This window comes from Anthonomus grandis, chromosome 13 (assembly GCF_022605725.1).
Source record: "Anthonomus grandis grandis chromosome 13, icAntGran1.3, whole genome shotgun sequence".
Lineage (NCBI taxonomy): Eukaryota > Metazoa > Arthropoda > Insecta > Coleoptera > Curculionidae > Anthonomus > Anthonomus grandis.
The window spans coordinates 4,122,194-4,141,658 of record NC_065558.1 but is presented as its reverse complement, the minus strand read 5'-3'; the positions used below and the strand labels follow the sequence as shown (position 1 = coordinate 4,141,658).

General features: G+C 31.0%; 1 protein-coding gene across 1 annotated transcript; it reads left to right on the top strand.

Annotated features, from left to right (window-relative positions):
• The first annotated feature begins 8,402 nt into the window (after window positions 1-8,402).
• On the top strand, window positions 8,403-16,197 carry LOC126743932 (uncharacterized). Its single transcript, XM_050451212.1, has 5 exons — window positions 8,403-8,564; window positions 15,099-15,190; window positions 15,245-15,478; window positions 15,533-15,568; window positions 15,680-16,197. The coding sequence occupies exons 1-5, from the start codon at window positions 8,477-8,479 to the stop codon at window positions 16,040-16,042; spliced, it is 813 nt and encodes a 270-aa protein (XP_050307169.1). The 5' UTR covers window positions 8,403-8,476; the 3' UTR covers window positions 16,043-16,197.
• The last annotated feature ends 3,268 nt before the right edge of the window (window positions 16,198-19,465 follow it).

Genomic DNA, 19,465 nt, shown 5'->3' with positions numbered 1-19,465 from the left:
AAATTAAAGTCTAGGAATACTAAAACCTTTTACTGTACCAAGGCAAATACGAACATACTCTTATATTCACCTCTGTATGTAATGTGCAAGAACGCTAACAGAGTCTCACAATATTGTGATTTATTTGTATGCTATGATGCTGAAGTTGTATGAGCGTTTTTGGGTTTATCCAATTAACTTTCCTGTATTTATTTTATTTGGGGTTTATAATTTGTGGTTGCTTATTTTTATATAGGAACCTTAAGATTGTTGCTATAAATTGTTAAAATATAGTTTATACTATGATGTCGCGGAGAATATTTTAGTTTTAATTTATGTATGTCTTTATTATATCTTAAAAATTGTTAAAACATTATTGTAACCTTTGGCTCTTTGTAAATGGTTTATACTGTTAGGCTGTATTGCTAAAAAAAAATAAATAACTGAAATACACTTTTATTGCTCATCTTGAAGTGAAACACCTGTTCGGTATACTGGGTCTATCACCTGTCAAGATCGATATGGATTGCCACTTCCAATATTTCCGCTGGTATCCAGAAGAAGCTGAGAAAAAAAAGAAGACAGATTGAAGAAAGTTGGTCTAACAAACTAAGCATTTTAATCAAAAATATTTGCCAAATTTAAAATTTAATTAAAAGTGAAGAGTTTGAAGTATTAAATCGCCACCACTGTACAGTAGAACTCGACCAAAACGTAATTTCGTTGCTCCCCCTCAATTGATTTTGACTAATCGAGGGTTCCGAAACAAAAGAATATTCATTGGACATTAACTCCTGAGCGACCGTAGCTCGGTTTGCCGGATCCACTCATTATAAAGTCATCGACTATCCAGACCGTTTTCCACTTAGTGCAAAATTACGTTTTACCCTTGCCAGCACACCTCCCCCCCAGTGTATTTTTATTCGAGGGGTGTTTAACTATTTTGACTTTATATTTTTTTCATTTAAATAATACAATCAGTTCGCGAGCAACAACTCCCGAACATGCAATCAAAAACTTTTACGACCGCACCGGGAACTTCGTAAAAATCAGACGATTTTCTCTTAAAGGGAAAAAGGCAGGAATGCCGCTTTTTCCAGATTTAATCGTAAACATTTTCCATAACACAGTGAGACATTAAGGCGGATGAGTTTTTCCGGGCACCGCCAACTTTTCCTGGATAATAACTTTTACGGGGCTTGTCGGGAATTTAAAGTTTTGATATCCAGCGAAATGTAAAAGAGAGTCAAAGTTTTTTTTTTAGTATATAAATGATAACGATAGCGTCTTATGTGGATTATTTTTGTCTTATTATAGAAATATTTGTTTTTTAAATTTTCATTTCTAAATAAAACCAGGCTTGGAGACCTATAGGCCTCCTGTAATTTAATTAATTTAATTTAATTAAGTTATTTAAATGTAAATATTTCGGAAACAGTTGAGTTTTGAGATAAGGTGTGTTATACGAAACTTACTTGGAATTTCGCTTATATTTCATAAATGCAATAAAAAATATAGCATTCCATTTAAAAAATTTTTTTTTTGTTCCACCCTGTATACAAAAACTTATGTGAAATAAAGCGCAACTTTAAGTTAATAAAAAATAATTAATAAAAATCGACGGATCCGAGCGTTTTCTTAAAAAATCATGTCTCTAATTTTTATCGAATTTATGCGGAACTTAAAGCGATCACTGTATATTATAAGCATCAAAGTGTCAAGATCCTATTTTGCCCAAAAAGATGCTGACAAAATTCACAACTTCTTCCTCCACAAAGAGCTCTAATTACTCTTTTTTGCAGAACAAATACTAATCATATTAGAATTTTTAAGTCTAAGGTCCTAGAAATTACTCCAAGGGCGTAGGAACCTGATGACGCCCCACTGCACATTTTAATTATGTGTTCCTGGAATTTGAATCTGTAATCAATTATCAATACTAAAAACTTGTTAGACTGTTAAGTTGAAATCGGCTCTTTATTAAGAGTGACAGAATTTATTGAACATTATTTGTTTTTGACATATTAAAACAAGATCAATTTACATTGCACTATTGCAATCATCAGCATTCAGAAACAGTTTTAGTTGGTCATTATTTGCATGCCAAATGATGGTGGTATCATCTGCAAACATAGTAACCCTACCTTCTATGAAGAGCAAAGGAAGATCGTTATAGATATATCTTAGGAGGCAAACTTGTTGTCGTTAGCCAATACAACTGGAAAAAATTACATCTTTCATATTATCGGTACAAAAAGAGTTTTTATGTACCATTAAAATTGTTCACCTAGTCACTAGACAGTCTTCAAAAAACTAAATAAAGGCAGCATCTTGTTTTTATATAATACAATACAGAACCCAAATACTTTACACCAAACAAAGACACTTTCAGGAACAACTACCAAACACAATTTTCAATACATTGCACATTTTTTAACTTACTAAATTAATTATTCATAAAAGCCTAAAGATGCTTATTACTAGATTATTGCAATAGGGAAACAAGTAAACAAAATACCTCGTTATGACGTGTAAACAGAGTCGAAATTAACTACACCTTTGAAGTAGTGTGTACTTATCGTGATCGTATCCCAAATGTCGAAATGCCAAATCCCGTGGTTGAAGAGGTCAGCTTATGTCAACAAATTAGGGGTTGAAACTGGAGCCAGCGACTGGCATTTATTTGCTAACGATGAATATTTAATAGCCAGGAAACATCAATGTAAACGTTTCTGGGTATTTTCCAGGGCAGTACGGTGACGTATTTTGTTATTTTCATGTAAAAAAAAACATATTAATATTATTAGGAAAATAGGCTCTAAAATTTTATTTTTGCTCTCGTACTAATCCTGATAAAACCACAAGTTTTTAATTACATAGCGAACCTGCTCCGAGTTAGTTATCTTTACAGTTACTAAAGTGTTTTTAGCAAAACTGAAACCTGCATTTTATATACATAACAAATCATGTTGTTTGTTGAACATTAAGTAAATAAGATCTCTTAAAAAAACCCATAAAGGCTCGGTTTTGTATGTAAATAAATCGATAGTTTTTAGCACGTTTGCTTTGTGGGTTAATTAACGAGTTTCGAGAAAACTACTAAGTAAGCATAACAGACATTATTATTTTGTTTAAATAAATTTAAGGAGCAGCAAACCCAACCGAACTATAATAATGAGAGGAATTCGAAAATTATTTTAAAAATTATGGGAAATCCATCAATCATTTGAAATTTTACACTATTATTATAGAGATAAACCTTGCACTATTGTTCATTATTATTATTTTGGACAGAAAGTGGAAGCATCCTGCGTATATTTTTTTTTGTTGAATTCTATTTGTACTTCTTTGTTTAGGTACAATGACTAAGTTTATTTAAAAATAAAAATTTATATACTCGCATGTTCATACATTATGCAACAAAATCAGGTATGCAAAAAAGTTTTTTCTAAGAAAACTTAAGGTGGAAAACCAGTTGTGGTCTTCAGGAAAAAAAAACACTTTAACGATCATTTCTTCTGATTTTTTTATGTGTTTACTTTTTAATGATTTAATGGGGATTGGCATAGGCGCGGTTGCATTTTTAATTACCTTGATTATAGTTCGTTTATTTAGGAGATTAATAGTTTTAGGCTTAAAAATCTATTAAGTGATTAAAGTACTTCACAATTTTAAAATTATGCATTCATTTTTTTGCCTAAAATTTTGAATACTTACTTAAGCATCAAAAAATTCAGGAATATAAATCGAATTCTCTATTTTACATAAAACAACATGTATTTAAAAAAGTACACGTTACAAAATTTTGTACTTATACAATTTTATTAACCTCATACAATTCTGATCTAACCCAACGCAGTTTCGACTTGATAGAAGATCCTCAGACAAACTCAGGTTATACTGCAATTACATTGAACATTTTACGTTGAGTCCAATCAGAGCAGCAAAACTTAATTTGAAATTTACTCTCGTTGCATTTACAATCAAATTAATATACAAATTGCAATTCAAATGCTGTAAAATTGATTAAATTTTTTCTATGTTCTCAATCCTCTTTTCCCTTTTTTTAATTGATATAAGAGTTCCCTGGATATCTAACTTGATTTAAGTAGCCTAAAGAACTTAGGAATCTCCAATATCTTAACGAAGTTATCGCTGTTCAGCTTAAGGAGAGCCTTTATACCATTTTAGCATCAGTTTTGACGAAAATCACTATTGTTGAATTTAGTGGCATCATATCAAAAGCTTGTGATAAATCTGCATCTATTTAATTTTATTAACTCACCGCTTTTTTCAAAGTAAGCCTAATTAACTTATATCAGATGATCATCATCAGGGGTACGTCCTTGTACGAATCTGAACAAAAGCATTTTCATTTTTAATAAAAATGATCATGAAATTATTAGCCTATTGATAAGCACTCTTATAGTCCTTAAATAGATCAGAGATGGTTAGTTATAAATGTAAAATTTCAATGTATTTAGCAGAACAAGTATCTCTAACACCCAAGAGGTACTATGCAATAGTTCTGGAAGATAAATTAAAATAAGTATCACTGAGAGAATCAAAGGTATTCTGCAGATGTAGTAAAAGACACATTAAAAAATATTAGAGGTATATAAAAGAGAATTTTTATTCATTTCAACTATATAATCATTTATTTCACAACCTCTTCCTCGTCTCACAGCTATCAGCAAAACTTGAAAATAAATGGACGAAAACGATTGAAAATCAAAAGAGAACAAATCCATTGATCTTTGCATTAATGAAGTGCTAGTAGTAGATTTAAGCCTGCACTTAACTAATTCAACTGTATCTTTGTAACTACTTAAAAATAATGAAAACGAATAAAATTTTCCTTTTATTTCTAAGCTGTATCGCAAGAAAGACACGAGATGTTCAATGCATTTTCTGACTGTCGAGTTGGCAGTAGATACTCTACCTATAACACAATTGTTAGAGTAAATGAGCAGACCAATTTATATAAAATACAAGTTCGATACGAAGACACGATATCGTCTAAGTATCCGTTAGTCGACGACATTGGATTGATATTAGATTGCCTAGAAAAATCGAAAAAATTATATTAAAACTGATATCTGCCTCACACAAAGTTGGTCTAAAAAAACAACGTTCCTGTTGAGAAAACTCTAACTCAACGGCTTTAGGGTCTACTCTGAGTATGGTTAAATGGCTTGGGTATCTATTAAGACTTATAACTGAACTTTTATTTTTATATTTAAATTAATTGTCTCTTAGAGAACTATGAACAACTTTTTCATACGTTTTCTAAAGATAGCTGGGCCAAGCACTCTCTTACAAGAATTGAAATTGTGGTTTAAATCAAATCTCTTACCACTGGTTTCCAGCAAACCAAATTTTGTATTTTAAAGGTCATATGAACAATTTAACTATTGGTAACTCAATATGACTAATTCAAATTTATGGCGAACCTGCTCCCTAGCCAAAACCCTTTGGTACAGTGAAAATCTTTATTATTTCTATAAATCAAAACTAGTACTTTTTGACCTTTAACAAACTTACGATTTAATGCTCAGAACAGAACCGTCTGTACACTTCTCCATTGAAACGAGGTTTATTTATAATTATTCATTACTATTTCTTCTGGAAAACCTAAGAATGAAAAGCAGTGACGCACTTTTTGACTAGTATTCTCTGCAGAAAGAGATGGAATGATGTAAGCATCCAGCCATTTACTATGGTTATTAAAAATCAAAAGAAAAAGAAAGTGTTTTTTTGGCCTAGGTGCTAAAGATTGAGGGTTTGAGAGGAGTACAGGGTTCCTCACAAATTGCTCTATATCGGAATCTACCTGCCACCAAACTCCACCTCTAGCCACCATTTTCATGCAGACCATTCCAATATGTTAGCTATGTAGTAATTCTAATACAGCAGGGCAGAATTGGATTGGAATTATTATTCTATTGCCCTGAATTTATTTTCTGAATTTATTTAATTTTTCCTTTGATAGTATGGTTTGAAACTCGGTTCAATATTTCCAGGTAGCCAATCATTTTTTGTGTGAAAAGAGATACGCTTTAAGAGGCTTAATGAAGGCTGATAAAAGTCTGACAAAGAGCATACTCTATCCACTAATTTGATAATCCACTAGAAAGAACATCTGCTAAAGCTAAACTATTTTGTACTCAATATCATAGTTGTATGCAGCTAACTGTAGTACTCAACGCTGCAGTCTAGCAGGAGCTAACACAGGAACACCATATTTAGAGCCAAGAGCTTGATGATCAGTATGGACGATAAATATATTTATGGAATTTTATAACTGCAAAAATATTTGCTAAGGCCTCTTTAACTATTTGTGAGTAGTTTTGTTGAGTACTGTTTAATTTGCTTGAAGTAAATTGAATGCGTTTTTCTCACTAATATTAATAAAGTGACTTAACACACCTTTAATTTTCATCCAAAGTACCCTGACATTCTGTAGACCATAAAATGTTGTATTTTTCTTTTTAAAATCAAAAAGTGGACGGAGGACAACTGAAATCATAGGGAGGATATTCCTTTAAAAACCCAGTAGACCTTAATAAGAAGGTATTTAAGTGAGATCGTTTGGAATCGAGACCTTCAAAATTGCATCCACTTTAGAACCAAGTGGTTTAATTGTCTATTTCTTTACAAAAGAAATTGTATTTATCTAAATTTCCACGAACATTGAACTCATTCTTTAGACTCAATCTTTGAAATAAACATAATATTAAACATAAACATATTATCATATTAACATAAACATAAATTTATGGGTATTAATTACCAGCAATATTTTTGAATCTTCTTCAACTTCAAGTAGCAAATACGCATTACTTAAATCAATGACACAAAAATACTCGGCATTTGATACCGCATTTATAATATCCTCAACTAAAGGTATAGTAGGATAGTGATCCATTTGAAAATATGTATTTAACGTTACCGTAAAATGAACAAATTCTAATACGTTTACCATCTTTGCGAGGAACGAGAACTATATGGCTTGCCCATTTAGCATACCTTCAATCAATTTTTTTTTTGAACCATATCATCCAGTTCTATATCCACTACAGACGCAAGAGCTTTAGGTACAGAATATGCCTAGTGTAGCATCTTCCTTAAGAACCGACTTAGCACTTAGCACCTTTAATAACTCCATTTAGGCTGAATAGATTTTGAAGTTCTTTACTTAATCTGGAAATAAAAGGATTGTAATCACATAAATTATTACAACTGCTAATCACAGAGGATAAAGACTATTAAGACTATTCTCCAATTGGGGAACAAAATATCTAACCAACCCCTATTCATTAAACATACAAAATATTTCAGTGATCTGATAACTATTAATATTTAACCTAACCGAAACAACAGTTTTACCAATCACATATAGAACATCACTGTTTTAATTAGAGTTGTTTACCATCTGATATATATTTAAATTCTGACAACACAGTAACACTTGCCCCAGAATCTACCTCCATCTCAATTTTTTTACCTTCTATATATACGGTTTTAATGAATCATCATTACTAAAGAAGTTTATTTACTGTTACCATTTTTACAATCCTCAGCACACTGTGGGTTATCGGATAATGACATAACTTTGACAAATAGCTGAGTTGTGATAACGCTCACATCGATAGCATGATGTGTTTTGACTTCTAATTACCTTTAAATTTTGTTCTGATTTTTGCTCAGTTAAATTCAATTGTTTTAACTCTGAAACCATATCCACCGCTGATTTACAAGCTTTAGCAAAAGTTACATTCTCAGTGCTTAATAACTTCAAAAGTTTTATCTATGAATAAGTTAAAAATGCAATATCGTGATGCATTTCTTAGCCTTGCAGAGAAATTAGATACTTGATTAGATAATAATTAGATAATTGATTTCCGGGAGCAATAAAATTCATTAAGATGTTGTCTGTGCAGTAATTAAGTTTATGAAATGTCCTATCTGGAACCTCTTTAAAAATAAATAAGTGCTTCAATCTCTTCATGTAACTTTCGAAGTTTGACCCATGGAACGTTTGTCATGGAACGAATTATAAAAGAATTATAGGATGGCGAGTCAGAGAACACGTCTTTAGAAACCAGGGATGACCACCAACCAGATGATGTAAAATGCTTCTTTACAAACTGGATTCTTGTTGCTCAGGATCGCAATTAGAGATTATTGTGGAAGGCTCATGTTCAGCAGTGAAAAACAGACTGTTTGAAAAAATTAAATATCTCTAGATTTTTGCAATCCTTAAAACGTTATTGCTGAGTTCAAGCCCGTACTAAACTGATTCACACTAAATCACCTCTATCATCATCGGTACCAAAAAATCCACTTCAGGTAACGTCTCGCTCGAACCGGTGTGCAATTATTAAGTGTGATGGTGGTGGTAGGGCAATTTGCACCGGTGCTTTTCCATTTATATAAACGGCACTTTATCGCGGTCTTCTAATATTCATCGCTAATACCTTCGGCTATCTACGTCATGAATAAGTTAGTGACTTTGTGCTCCGCGGTCTTGTTGGTGCTGGCGGCCGTCTGCCACGCTTACAATTTTCAGGACGCCGAGTTTAGTAAGTCGTTGCAATTCCTACGATTGCCTTTTTAATAATTTAAGGGTTGGTCGGAATAAGGGGTGGTGGCACGTCGATTTCAAATTTTTGGTGGAAAAATTATGACATTGAAGGGTCTTGAGCATATAAAATCATCAACTTTTTTTTGCGTGTGTTTCTTAAAAGTTCCTCTATATAATTCCCTTTTGAGAAACTACCCCAGTTTTTTTTTAAATGGCACCTCAAATTTTTTTTAAGTATGTGTATTTATTTGTAAAATAAAAAATTACAACTTTATTAATATTACTTGGGCAGGGTGTGTCCGAGGATATGTGTACGCCTTAAATGTATCAAAAGTAAGAATTTTAAACTTTCTAGAACATTTAATTACTATGCTTTTCTATGCTAAATAAGTAGACGTTTCCAAGTAACTAAATATAGGAGAATAACTTACATTACAACACTAAGGAATCCAGATTTACTAAAAAAAGTCATAAATTTAGTATCGGTCAATTTAGTATCGACTGCTGATGATAGAAGTGATAGAGCATTTAGTATAGGCTTGAAGATTTGCAAAATTCTAGAGTTTTACGATACAGAATGGAAATTAAAAAAATATCGTTTTTGATATTCTTCTACTTGTTTTTAAGTATTTATAGCGCTAGAGGTAAATTCGGTAAGTGCACTACGAGTACTTTATTAATGCAACAAATCAATGGAGAACGTCCATTAATTCGTCCATTCTTTAAAAATTCAAAATGTGAACCCAAGAAAAATTTTAATTAGTTTCGTTCACTTATTTTCAGGTGGTGGCGAGATTCGTCTACTACTTATTTAATTTTGTACTCCAGTACTATTACAGAGTACTTTTAGAGTATTTAAGATGCTTTTTCTGGCTTCTGCTTAACATAACTATAACTAAACATCTTTGATCTATTTGGGACAGTATTTGGTTAATAACTTTAATTTCCATCGGATATTTTTTTAAATAGCATTATCTTCAATATATATTTTTGAGCAATTAAGAGAGGATACATGATCATTATGATTCTGCACCCCAACAAAAAATAGCATTCTTAATATAATGAGAAAAAAAATATTTAATAATTTGGAGTGTAATTAAAAAAAAGGAAAATTAAGATTTTTGTTTAAAAAACAAAAAAAAAATCAACTACGGTACAAAAAGTGCTCATTTTAGATTCTATGGTTTATACAATTGGTGCCTACACTTATTCTATTAATTTTTTATAATTAAAAAAAATAGAATTGGCAAGTAAGCCTTGCTGAAGCCCTACTCTTAAAATTAGCTGAATCCCTGGCGTACTTGTTATAGTATCTTATTTGCATGTAAAAGGTCCCGAGTTCAAATCAGCTGACGCTTTTATATATTTGTATTTTTTTTTTATAAATAGTCGGATCAAAAGGAAAATTTGGCTTTATAAAAAATATTATTATTTATATTTTATTTACCTTCTCCATATGAATTAATATTTAATTTGTTTTTCCAAAATCGCATCTGGTATAATACACATATTTTTTTAAATTTGTATTTTTTTTTGCACTTTTTGTGCTGTCAGCACTTATGCCCGTTCTTTAATTTATTATTAATAGATAAACTTATATAAATTTTAAATTTTTGTTTTACAATTCATCGGATCAAAAAGAGAATTTGGTGTTATATAATAATTATAAATAATTATTTATCAACACATATTATATCATTTATTAAATTTTTTCCAAGCTAATTCTAGGCATCAATTAAAAATATATTACTTTTAAACATTTGCGATATGAATCAATATTTCATTTGTGGGTAAACGCAATAAATAAATAACATTTTTAACGGGAATTTTATTAATAAAAAGTAACATAAAGGAAAAAGTATTTTACACACTTGTTACATAAATAATAATTTTTTGTTCAATTTTTATTTATGTTGATAAGTTTTTTTATTAACAATTTTTTTGAAAAAATCAATTAGAAAGTTTTTAGAATATACACATTTTTGTAAATATGATTAAAAAATTATATTGAGGCTATTAATGGATTATTAAAAAAAAAACAACGTTTTCTTCCAATAAACATGAAATATGTTTTTATTAAACACCAATCCCAAATAAGCTAAATATTAAGACTTGTTAAGGCAATGTTGAATAGAACTCGGTGTATTTGTTTGATCAATTTGATTGCCTTCTTTACTTATTGCATATTTTTTGTTATAATATATTCGCACTATTAATGCATCCATTTCTTATATTTAAAAAACTTTTTTAGGTTAAATTTAATACCATTTGTAATCTTATTTTTTTTAATGGGTGATTAGGTACAGAAGTAGCTTTAAACCAGATAAGACCTCGCCACCAAGTTTAATTTCTCTCTGTTTATAATGTATTAAATATGTACGGTAATTTATATATAAAATTATTATTAATATTTGTATAAAATATGTAATTAACGCTTTGCAAATGTGATAATCATGCGTCAGATTTGAGTTGGGTTTAAAAAAAAAATCTCAAAATTAATTTGAGAAGATTCATAGATTTAGTGGATAGAAAATGAGTAGCGCTAGATCTAATCGCAATACATTTTTTTATTGAGGGTATAAAAAAATTGCTTTAAGAAGTATCCTCCAATATATTAAAAGTAAAATCATAGACGTTTTATATGTTTATTAATTTTTTTCCCTTTCCTCAAGTTTTCTCAGTTGTTTTTGTAAAAAAAAAATTATTTATTTCAGGCAATTGATCATATAATTTGACCCTAAACTGCATAGAAGTATTAAGGTTGTAGAAGACAAATCACGTTTCAGACTTACATATTATAAGTAAAATGATATTCCTGGTGGTTGTTTATGTAAATTAAATTTGTCTTGAATCTCAACTGCCTGGAATAAAAAAAAAATAATTTTTTCCAGGCAAATGTATAAAGGAGTAATATTTTTCCAAGAATCCTACTTTTAACTGGCATAATAGGTGTATTTTTTATATTTGTATTTTTTTTTGCACTTTAAGCACTATTTTATTACTGGTACGTAAAATGACGTTTTCATCCCATATGAACTCTTTTTTAATTCATAACAAATATATTAACAAAATTTTCAACGGAATTTTTATTAATAAAAAAGAAACATAAGACGAAAAAGATTTTACATACTTAATATATAAATAACAATTTTTTTCATATTTTTTTAATTTCATTTTTGTTGCTAATAAAACGTTTTTTTTGCTGTAACTTTTTCTTTTAACTATGTGTTTTTATTAATTTTTAAAAAAATCACAAATATCAAGAATACAGTTATTTTTGTAAATAATTATACAAAATTATATCGAATTCAGGTTAAACACTATTAATCAATTTTAGAAAAATATTAGACGTTTCTTTCAATTACAAATAATATGCGTTTTTATTAGACGCCATTTCCAAATAGGTTGGACATTAGGATTAAATAAATTTTCTTTATTATTTTGTTCACTTTTTATTTTTTCCAAAATTAAATAAATACAAAAATTACTAGCTCTAGATTATCGTAATATATTTATTTTTTTAATGTGCGTGTAAAAAATGCCTCTTTAAGATATTAAGATATAATAAAATTAAAAGAACAGACCTTTTATATGGTAATTAAATTACGTTTAAGGTAAATAAATATTTTAAAACCATACCAAACTGCCTGGAAAAAAACATTAATTAAATTACCATTAGACCAGCAAGGAATATTCCCATGATAATCTTTCATTTTCCGCACATTCCTCAAATATTATTTTCAAATGAAACCTATTTTTTTGGCATTATATTACAAGAATAATTGAGGCATATTTCGTCTGGCATCTTAAAAAATTTCTTTATAATTAATATAAGATAAATTATATCTTCCGTCTGTAGTTGGTCTAATCACGTCCAGAAAATAATTTTTCCAGAAGATCCAGAATGTTACTATAGAGTGAGATGCGGTAGGAAGTCAAAAAAGACACTTTTGACCCCCAAATCCGTATAAATGTCACTCTGAGATCCAGAAATCATAGACGATCGCTATGAAATGATATCTCACGTCTGTAGTTAGTCTAATTACGTCCAGAAAATAATTTTTTCAGAAGATCCAGAATGCTACTATAGAGTGAGATGCGGTAGAAGTCAAAAAAGGCACTTTTGAGCCCCAAATTCGTAAAAATGTCACTCTCAACTCAACCCAACCCAAATTCATATAAATGTCACTCTGAGATCCAGAAATCATGGACGATCGCTATGAAATTATGTCTCCCGTTTGTATTTGGTCTAACCACGTTAAGAGAATAGTTTTTCCAGAAGATTCAGAATGTTACTATAGAGTGAGATGCGGTAGAATGTCAAAAAAGACACTTTTGACCCTCAAATCCGTATAAATGTCACTTTGACATCCAGAAATCATGGACGATCGCTATAAAATTTTGTCTAACGTCTTTAGTTGGTCTAACGACGTCCATAAAATAAAGTTTCCAGAAGATCCAGAATGTTATTATAGAGTGAGATGCGGTAGAAAGTCAAGAAATACACTTTTGACCCCCAAATCCGTATAAATGTCACTCTGAGATCCAGAAATCATAGACGATCGCTATGGAATAATGTCTTCCGTCTGTATTTTGTTTAATTACGCTCAGAAAATAATTTTTCCAGAAGATCCAGAATGTTACTATAGAGTGAGATGCAGTAGAAACCCAAAAAAGGCACTTTTGACCCCCAAATCCGTATAAATGTCACTCTGAGATCCAGAAATCATGGACGATCGCTATGAAATTATGGCTCCCGTCTGTAGTTGGTCTAATCACGTCCAGACAATACTGTTTCCAGAAGATCCAGAATGTTACTATAGAGTGAGATGCGGTAGAAAGTCAAAAAAGACACTTTTGACCCCCAAATCTGTATAAATGTCTCTCTGAGATCTAGAAATCATAAACGATCGCTATAAAATTAGGTCTCCCGTCTGTAGTTGGTTTAATCACGTCCAGAAAATCATTTTTCCAGAAGATCCAGAATGTTACTATAGAGTGTGATGCGGTAGAAAGTCAAGAAATACACTTTTGACCCCCAAATCCGTATAAATGTCACTCTGAGATCCAGAAATCATAGACGATCGCTATGGAATAATGTCTTCCGTCTGTATTTTGTTTAATTACGCTCAGAAAATAATTTTTCCAGAAGATCCAGAATGTTACTATAGAGTGAGATGCGGTAGAAAGTCAAAAAAGACACTTTTGACCCCCAAATCCGTATAAATGTCACTCTGAGATCCAGTATCACGGAAAATATTTAATTTTATTTATTTAATAAATTAAAAACCGATGGAAAATTCTGAAACAATGTTAATTAAATTTATAAGGTTGGAAAAAATTAAAAAATTGAGTTCAGGTTTCAGTTATAGGGTCGTTAAAGAATAATTTAAGGTTGGAATGACTCAATTGTAAAAGAAAAAATTAATAATTACTTCCAGGCAGTTGACACTATTAAAGAAAAGGAAGTCGGTTGTAGTAACTGAACTATAAAAGAGTAATTAAATAATAACGTCTAGGTAAATGCAGACATTAAAATGGAAGAAGAATAAATAGAACAAGTGTAGAATAACGTAACTTAAATACCAATTCAATATATTCGTACAAGCAATTAAAGAGGAAAAAAGAGAAGTGTGGAGTAAAGTAACTCAACTCTTTGTAAAAGAAAAAAAGAAGAAGAAGAGTTCTGGGCTTACTTTTTCCTTAATTTAAAGTAAAAATTGCCAGAATGATTTAATTGCCTTGAATATATTTTGTATTTAATAATGATTCATTTTAATAAATCAGTAAAGTTGGCACTAATTAAGAAGAAGAAGAAGAACTGTTAGCTGTAGTGTAAAATGAAGTAACTCAACTGCTGGTAAAAAGAAAATTTTATAATTTTGTCCAAATAGTTGAAGCTGTTTAAGATAAAGAAGGAGTGTAGGCTTAAATGTTTTTTAATTTTCCTAATAATTAAGTGGTCGGAAAACTAAGACACATGACTCAAGAACATCCACATAATGGTTCAATTGAACCTCGTTACCACGTAGTATTCCTTTTATCCTGACCCCACAACAATTTTAATAATTTCCGCATCATCGTTATAATTCAACAGTTATCTCGACAGATCAATCATCCATAGTCCCGTTAACCAAAAACAGGTATTTGATTAATCAATCAAAACAGCCGCTATAGTCCAACGGAGTAAATCGTATTCCGGTATTGAATTTATAATTAATGGATTCAATTAGTAAATGTGTTTTGTTGGCAATTGGGACCCCATTTATTTTAATATAATGAATTTATTTTACATAATCTATTAGTTCATATTTCATTTTAAATAAAAATTAATTAGCTCTACTTCTGGTTTCTGATTGCGACTAAATTATTTAAAACAAAACAAGTTAACGACCTTAACATAAACATTCAAAGTCATATTTATTGCCTTACGGGATATTAGCGTGAGGTCACATATCCCCTCGTTAACTGTATAAACAAACATGTGTATTAGATTTTTTAGTACAGGTGCATATATCCGATTTATTTCCAGATGAACTGTTATCCTCGGAGTTCCAGGATATGGTAGACTCGGTGGACTTTGCTCCATTGCATCCACGTGCCAGACGCGATGACGAAGCAGTCGTAAGTAGTAAAAGTCATTCATTTAAACAAGATGATTCTTATAAAAAAAATTAGTCCGATGACAAATGCCAAAAAAAACGCCCCCCACGTAGACCAAGAGTCTGCTGTGCCGAAGAGAGTCTGGACGCTATCCATGAAAAAGAAAAAGACACTTCAAGGAGTTGCTACAAGGAAGTGACTGGACTAGACAGACCTGAGAAGCCAGAGCATGGGTTCCATGGACCACCCCATAAGAAATTCGACTTGTTTAGCTGTGAGGGAGTTGAAAAGAGAAAGAGTGATATGATTGTAAGTAGTCTTTGAATACTTAAATAGTATGTTAAAAGGAAACTCTTTTTTTAGTGCATTCAAGAGTGCGTGGGAAAGAAAAAAGGCATGGTAAGTACCTGATTAACCTTTAAAGGTTAATTCTTTAGATATCTGAAAAAGATAGCTCTTAAAATTTCTTCACTGGTTAACTGACACCCTGTACATCTATATGTATTTTAGCTCAATGAAGATGGTACGCTGAACCCAGAAGGAATCACCAAAATCCTATTAGAAACCTTTACGAAAGAGACTTGGGTGAAACCAATGGCCGAGCAGATCGTAGCGAAATGTATCGCCGAAGCAAAAACCGCCAACGAAAAACCCATTAAGTTCTACACAGAAGTGAAACGATGCAGTCCGGCCACCCTTACTTTGAAACACTGCATGTTCAAGGAGGTGCAGCTGAGCTGTCCTGCTGATGAAATAAAAGATAAAGGGGCATGCGAGAAGTACCAGGAGAGACTGAAGAAGGGAGAGCTGGACGTACCTCCACCACCACCACCACCTTCTGGAAGAATCGATGTAGAATTGAAGGAGGATTAGAGCTTGATTATTGATAGATTTAAGTATTAAGTAAGGTGATATTTTATGTGTTAAATACGGGTTGATTTTTTTTATGGAAGTTTAACCTGACGGTAGAAAGGTAGTTTATAGACGTATTTATGTCAGGTGAGGTTCCTAATAAATAGAAAGAATAATTTTATCTTTTTTTGACACCCAACTAGTTCCAACATAAAATTTTATGGAAGAGAAAATGTAACGACATAAGAGACACTTGCTTTTATACTCTACAATTTGTGACTATCAAGTTATGATAGCGAATATAGACTACTTACAATATATGGTGCGAACATTGAAGGAAGAGGATTAAAAATCAATTTACAGATAACGAAAAATCTCCCCTAGAAATATGTAACATCCAATTAGATATAGCTAAGGTACCTAAAAATTCAGAGATTAGAGGGACACAAAGCCAATGGTCTCAAATAATGTTTATTTTTTAAAAAACGATTAGATGTGTTTCGCCCTAAGGCATCATCAGATCTAAAAGAAAATAGAAAGCAACCCTAATAAAAAAAAAACAACAATGCACAAATGACAATGTTGAGATATGACTTACCGGTAAAGCTAAACATTTAAGTTAAAACAAAAAATAAATACATAAAAAATAATGCTGACGTTCACATTAAATCCGGTTTCAAAAGTAAATAAAATAAAAGTAAACAAAACAAGCAGAATGAGGTAAAGTTGAACGGGAGAACGGAAATAAAGCAGAAAATAAAATAAAAAGTGAAATATGACTTGGTCGAGAAATGAACCAGCGACCGTCGGGTTCGTAGGCAAGCGCTAAACTTACGTACTATCCAGGCCGTGATAAATATTGTTAAAAATTAAACGCCGTTCAAAGGCAAAAACATCATTCACACAAGACAGTGCAGGACTCTTTTTTGCCCTTGTGATCTCCATCTTCTTTAATAAGTCATGGCCTGAAGGATTTTTACATTTTCCGGGATAGAAGGAAAGTGTTTTGAGGACAATAAATGACTTGCAAAAGCCGATTTAGTCTCGGTGATTTCGGTATCTTTGTGTTTATTGTATTCTATTAAGTGTTTCTGCACTCTCGTTATTATTTTCTTTCCAGATTGACCAATGTAAACGGCATTAGAGTCCCCGCAGTTAAGCGAGTAAACTCCCGATTGGGTTAATGATTCTCTTTTATCTTTAATGTTTACGAGCTTTTTAAATAATGTATTGGAAGTTTTGAATGATTTCTGCAAATTATAGTTTTTAAAAAATTTAGCCAATCGGGAGGAGATGCTACCAAAGTAAGTGAGGCAATGAAATCTAGAATTTTTAATGCTGGTGTTATAGATTAAATTATAGGAGTTTGTATTTAATATAAATAAAATACATTTTATTAATTATACTTAAAGGAAACCCATTATTTACTGCAATCTGTTTAATTGTAGCTAACTTTTTTTGAAAGGCGCTTGCTGATTATGGTATTTTAAATAACCGGTAGAAAAAGGAGTTAAGTGCAGCAAATTTATGAGAATACGGGGAATTAGAATCAAACTGGATAATGTTGTCCGTCGAGGAAGGTTTTCTATAAATAACAAAGGTGATTTTGTTGTTTTCTTTAGTGAGCAAAAAAGTCTAAAAAAGGAAGCTTACCGTCTTTTTCTTTTTCTAAGGTAAAAGTTACGTTTCGAGTTTAAAAATACAAAAAATTATCCAGTCCGAGTTCATCCCCACTCCAGGCCAAACAGAAATTATCTAGATACCGTTTGTAAAAAAACAATGTCTTTGGCAAAGGTACTGCACATTATCTTACTCTCCAGGTTATGCATAAAAATTTCACTTAAAATGTTCTCGACCTAAACTTTTTTAAATTTAACGATTGTTTCTTTAAACAGAGCAATGGGTTGGCGTTGTCTTGTCTGTCCCCGTTTCTAAGTGAGATTTTTTTTTATACTAGGGTTGCTTTCTATTTTCTTTTAGATCTGATGATGCCTTAGGGCGAAACACGTGTAATCGTCTTTTAAAAAATAAACATAATTTGACTTTGTGTCCCTCCAATCCCTGAATTATTATTATTAAGAGGTCTCTTTGAGAAAAATGGACTACCTTTTTGACCAAAAGTACCTAGTTGCAACATATAGTGTGGAGTTTGGCTCGTCTGGAAAAGACGATAGAGAAATCAAAAAAAGAATAACATAAGCCAGAAGAATTACAGGACGTTTAAATGGTGTACTATGGAGTAACAAAATTGGGAAAATAAAAAAAATAATATATAATTTATAGGGTGGTTACTAAAGATGTAGCAAAAATTTAAGGGATTATTATTATTTTTTGGAATATTCAAAGGATTTTTGATAGGACGTTTTCTTTCGAAGATACACGGCGAAAAAAATTTTCAACCATCCAATTTTGGTAGTTTAAATTATTAACGTAGTCGAAATAAAAGTACTGGACCTACTCGGTAATAAAAAATCAAACAACTCCGTTGGTACCTTTTAATAAATATTAGTTAAAAAATAACAAAACTAAGGGAACACGCTTTTTATTGCTAATCGAACTAAAAAGTAGAAAACAATTTTTAATTATAAACAGTTTTTATTACGGTAGTAGAAGGTCGGACAATCATATTTATTATCTTGTTGAAAACATCTAATATTACCTGGATATTTTCAGGGGCGGCATCTTCAAACTTTTCATACTCTTATTGTTAAAAATGATAAAATTAATGTAAAAAGTTTACTTAATTTGATAAATAGAAAATACAATGAATTTAACGTACAATTTAGCAAAATTCTGCTGGCCATCCGTCCAACTATAGACAGACCCATTTAAATGTCATTGATCACATAGGTCTTAGGAGAGGCAAAATCTCCACTTTTTGGTCGGTTTTTCGGATATATCCTGGTTTCAGTTCCTTAATATCCTCGGTATCAATTTAAAATTATGTTTTTCTATTGTAGTTTATCCAATTACGTATGAAAACACTAATTTTATAATAATTCTCTGCTTATTTTTAAAGTGCGTCCAGGATATAGGTCTTAAGAGAGGCAAAATCTCCACTTTTTGGTCGGTTTTTCGGATATATCCTTGCCTCAGTTCCTTAATATTCTCGGTATCAATTTAAAATTATGTTTTTCTATTGTAGTTTATCCAATTACGTATGAAAACACTAATTTTTTAATAATTCTCTGCTTATTTTTAAAGTGCGTCCAGGATATAGGTCTTAAGAGAGGCAAAATCTCCACTTTTTGGTCGGTTTTTCGGATATATCCTTGTCTCAGTTTCTTAATATCCTCGGTATCAATTTAAAATTATGTTTTTCTATTGTAGTTTATCCAATTACGTATGAAAACACTAATTTTATAATAATTATCTGCTTATTTTTAAACTGCGTCCAGGATATATGTTTTTGACCGTTAACCAAACTTGATTCTAAGTAAAAAA

Coding starts and splice junctions, on each gene's coding strand:
- LOC126743932 (XM_050451212.1), top strand. CDS start 8,477: ATGAATAAGTTAGTGACTTTGTGCTCCGCGGTCTTGTTGGTGCTGGCG. Junction 15,191..15,244: donor GACGCGATGACGAAGCAGTC/GTAAGTAGTAAA, acceptor AAAAAAAATTAG/TCCGATGACAAATGCCAAAA. Junction 15,569..15,679: donor TGGGAAAGAAAAAAGGCATG/GTAAGTACCTGA, acceptor TATGTATTTTAG/CTCAATGAAGATGGTACGCT.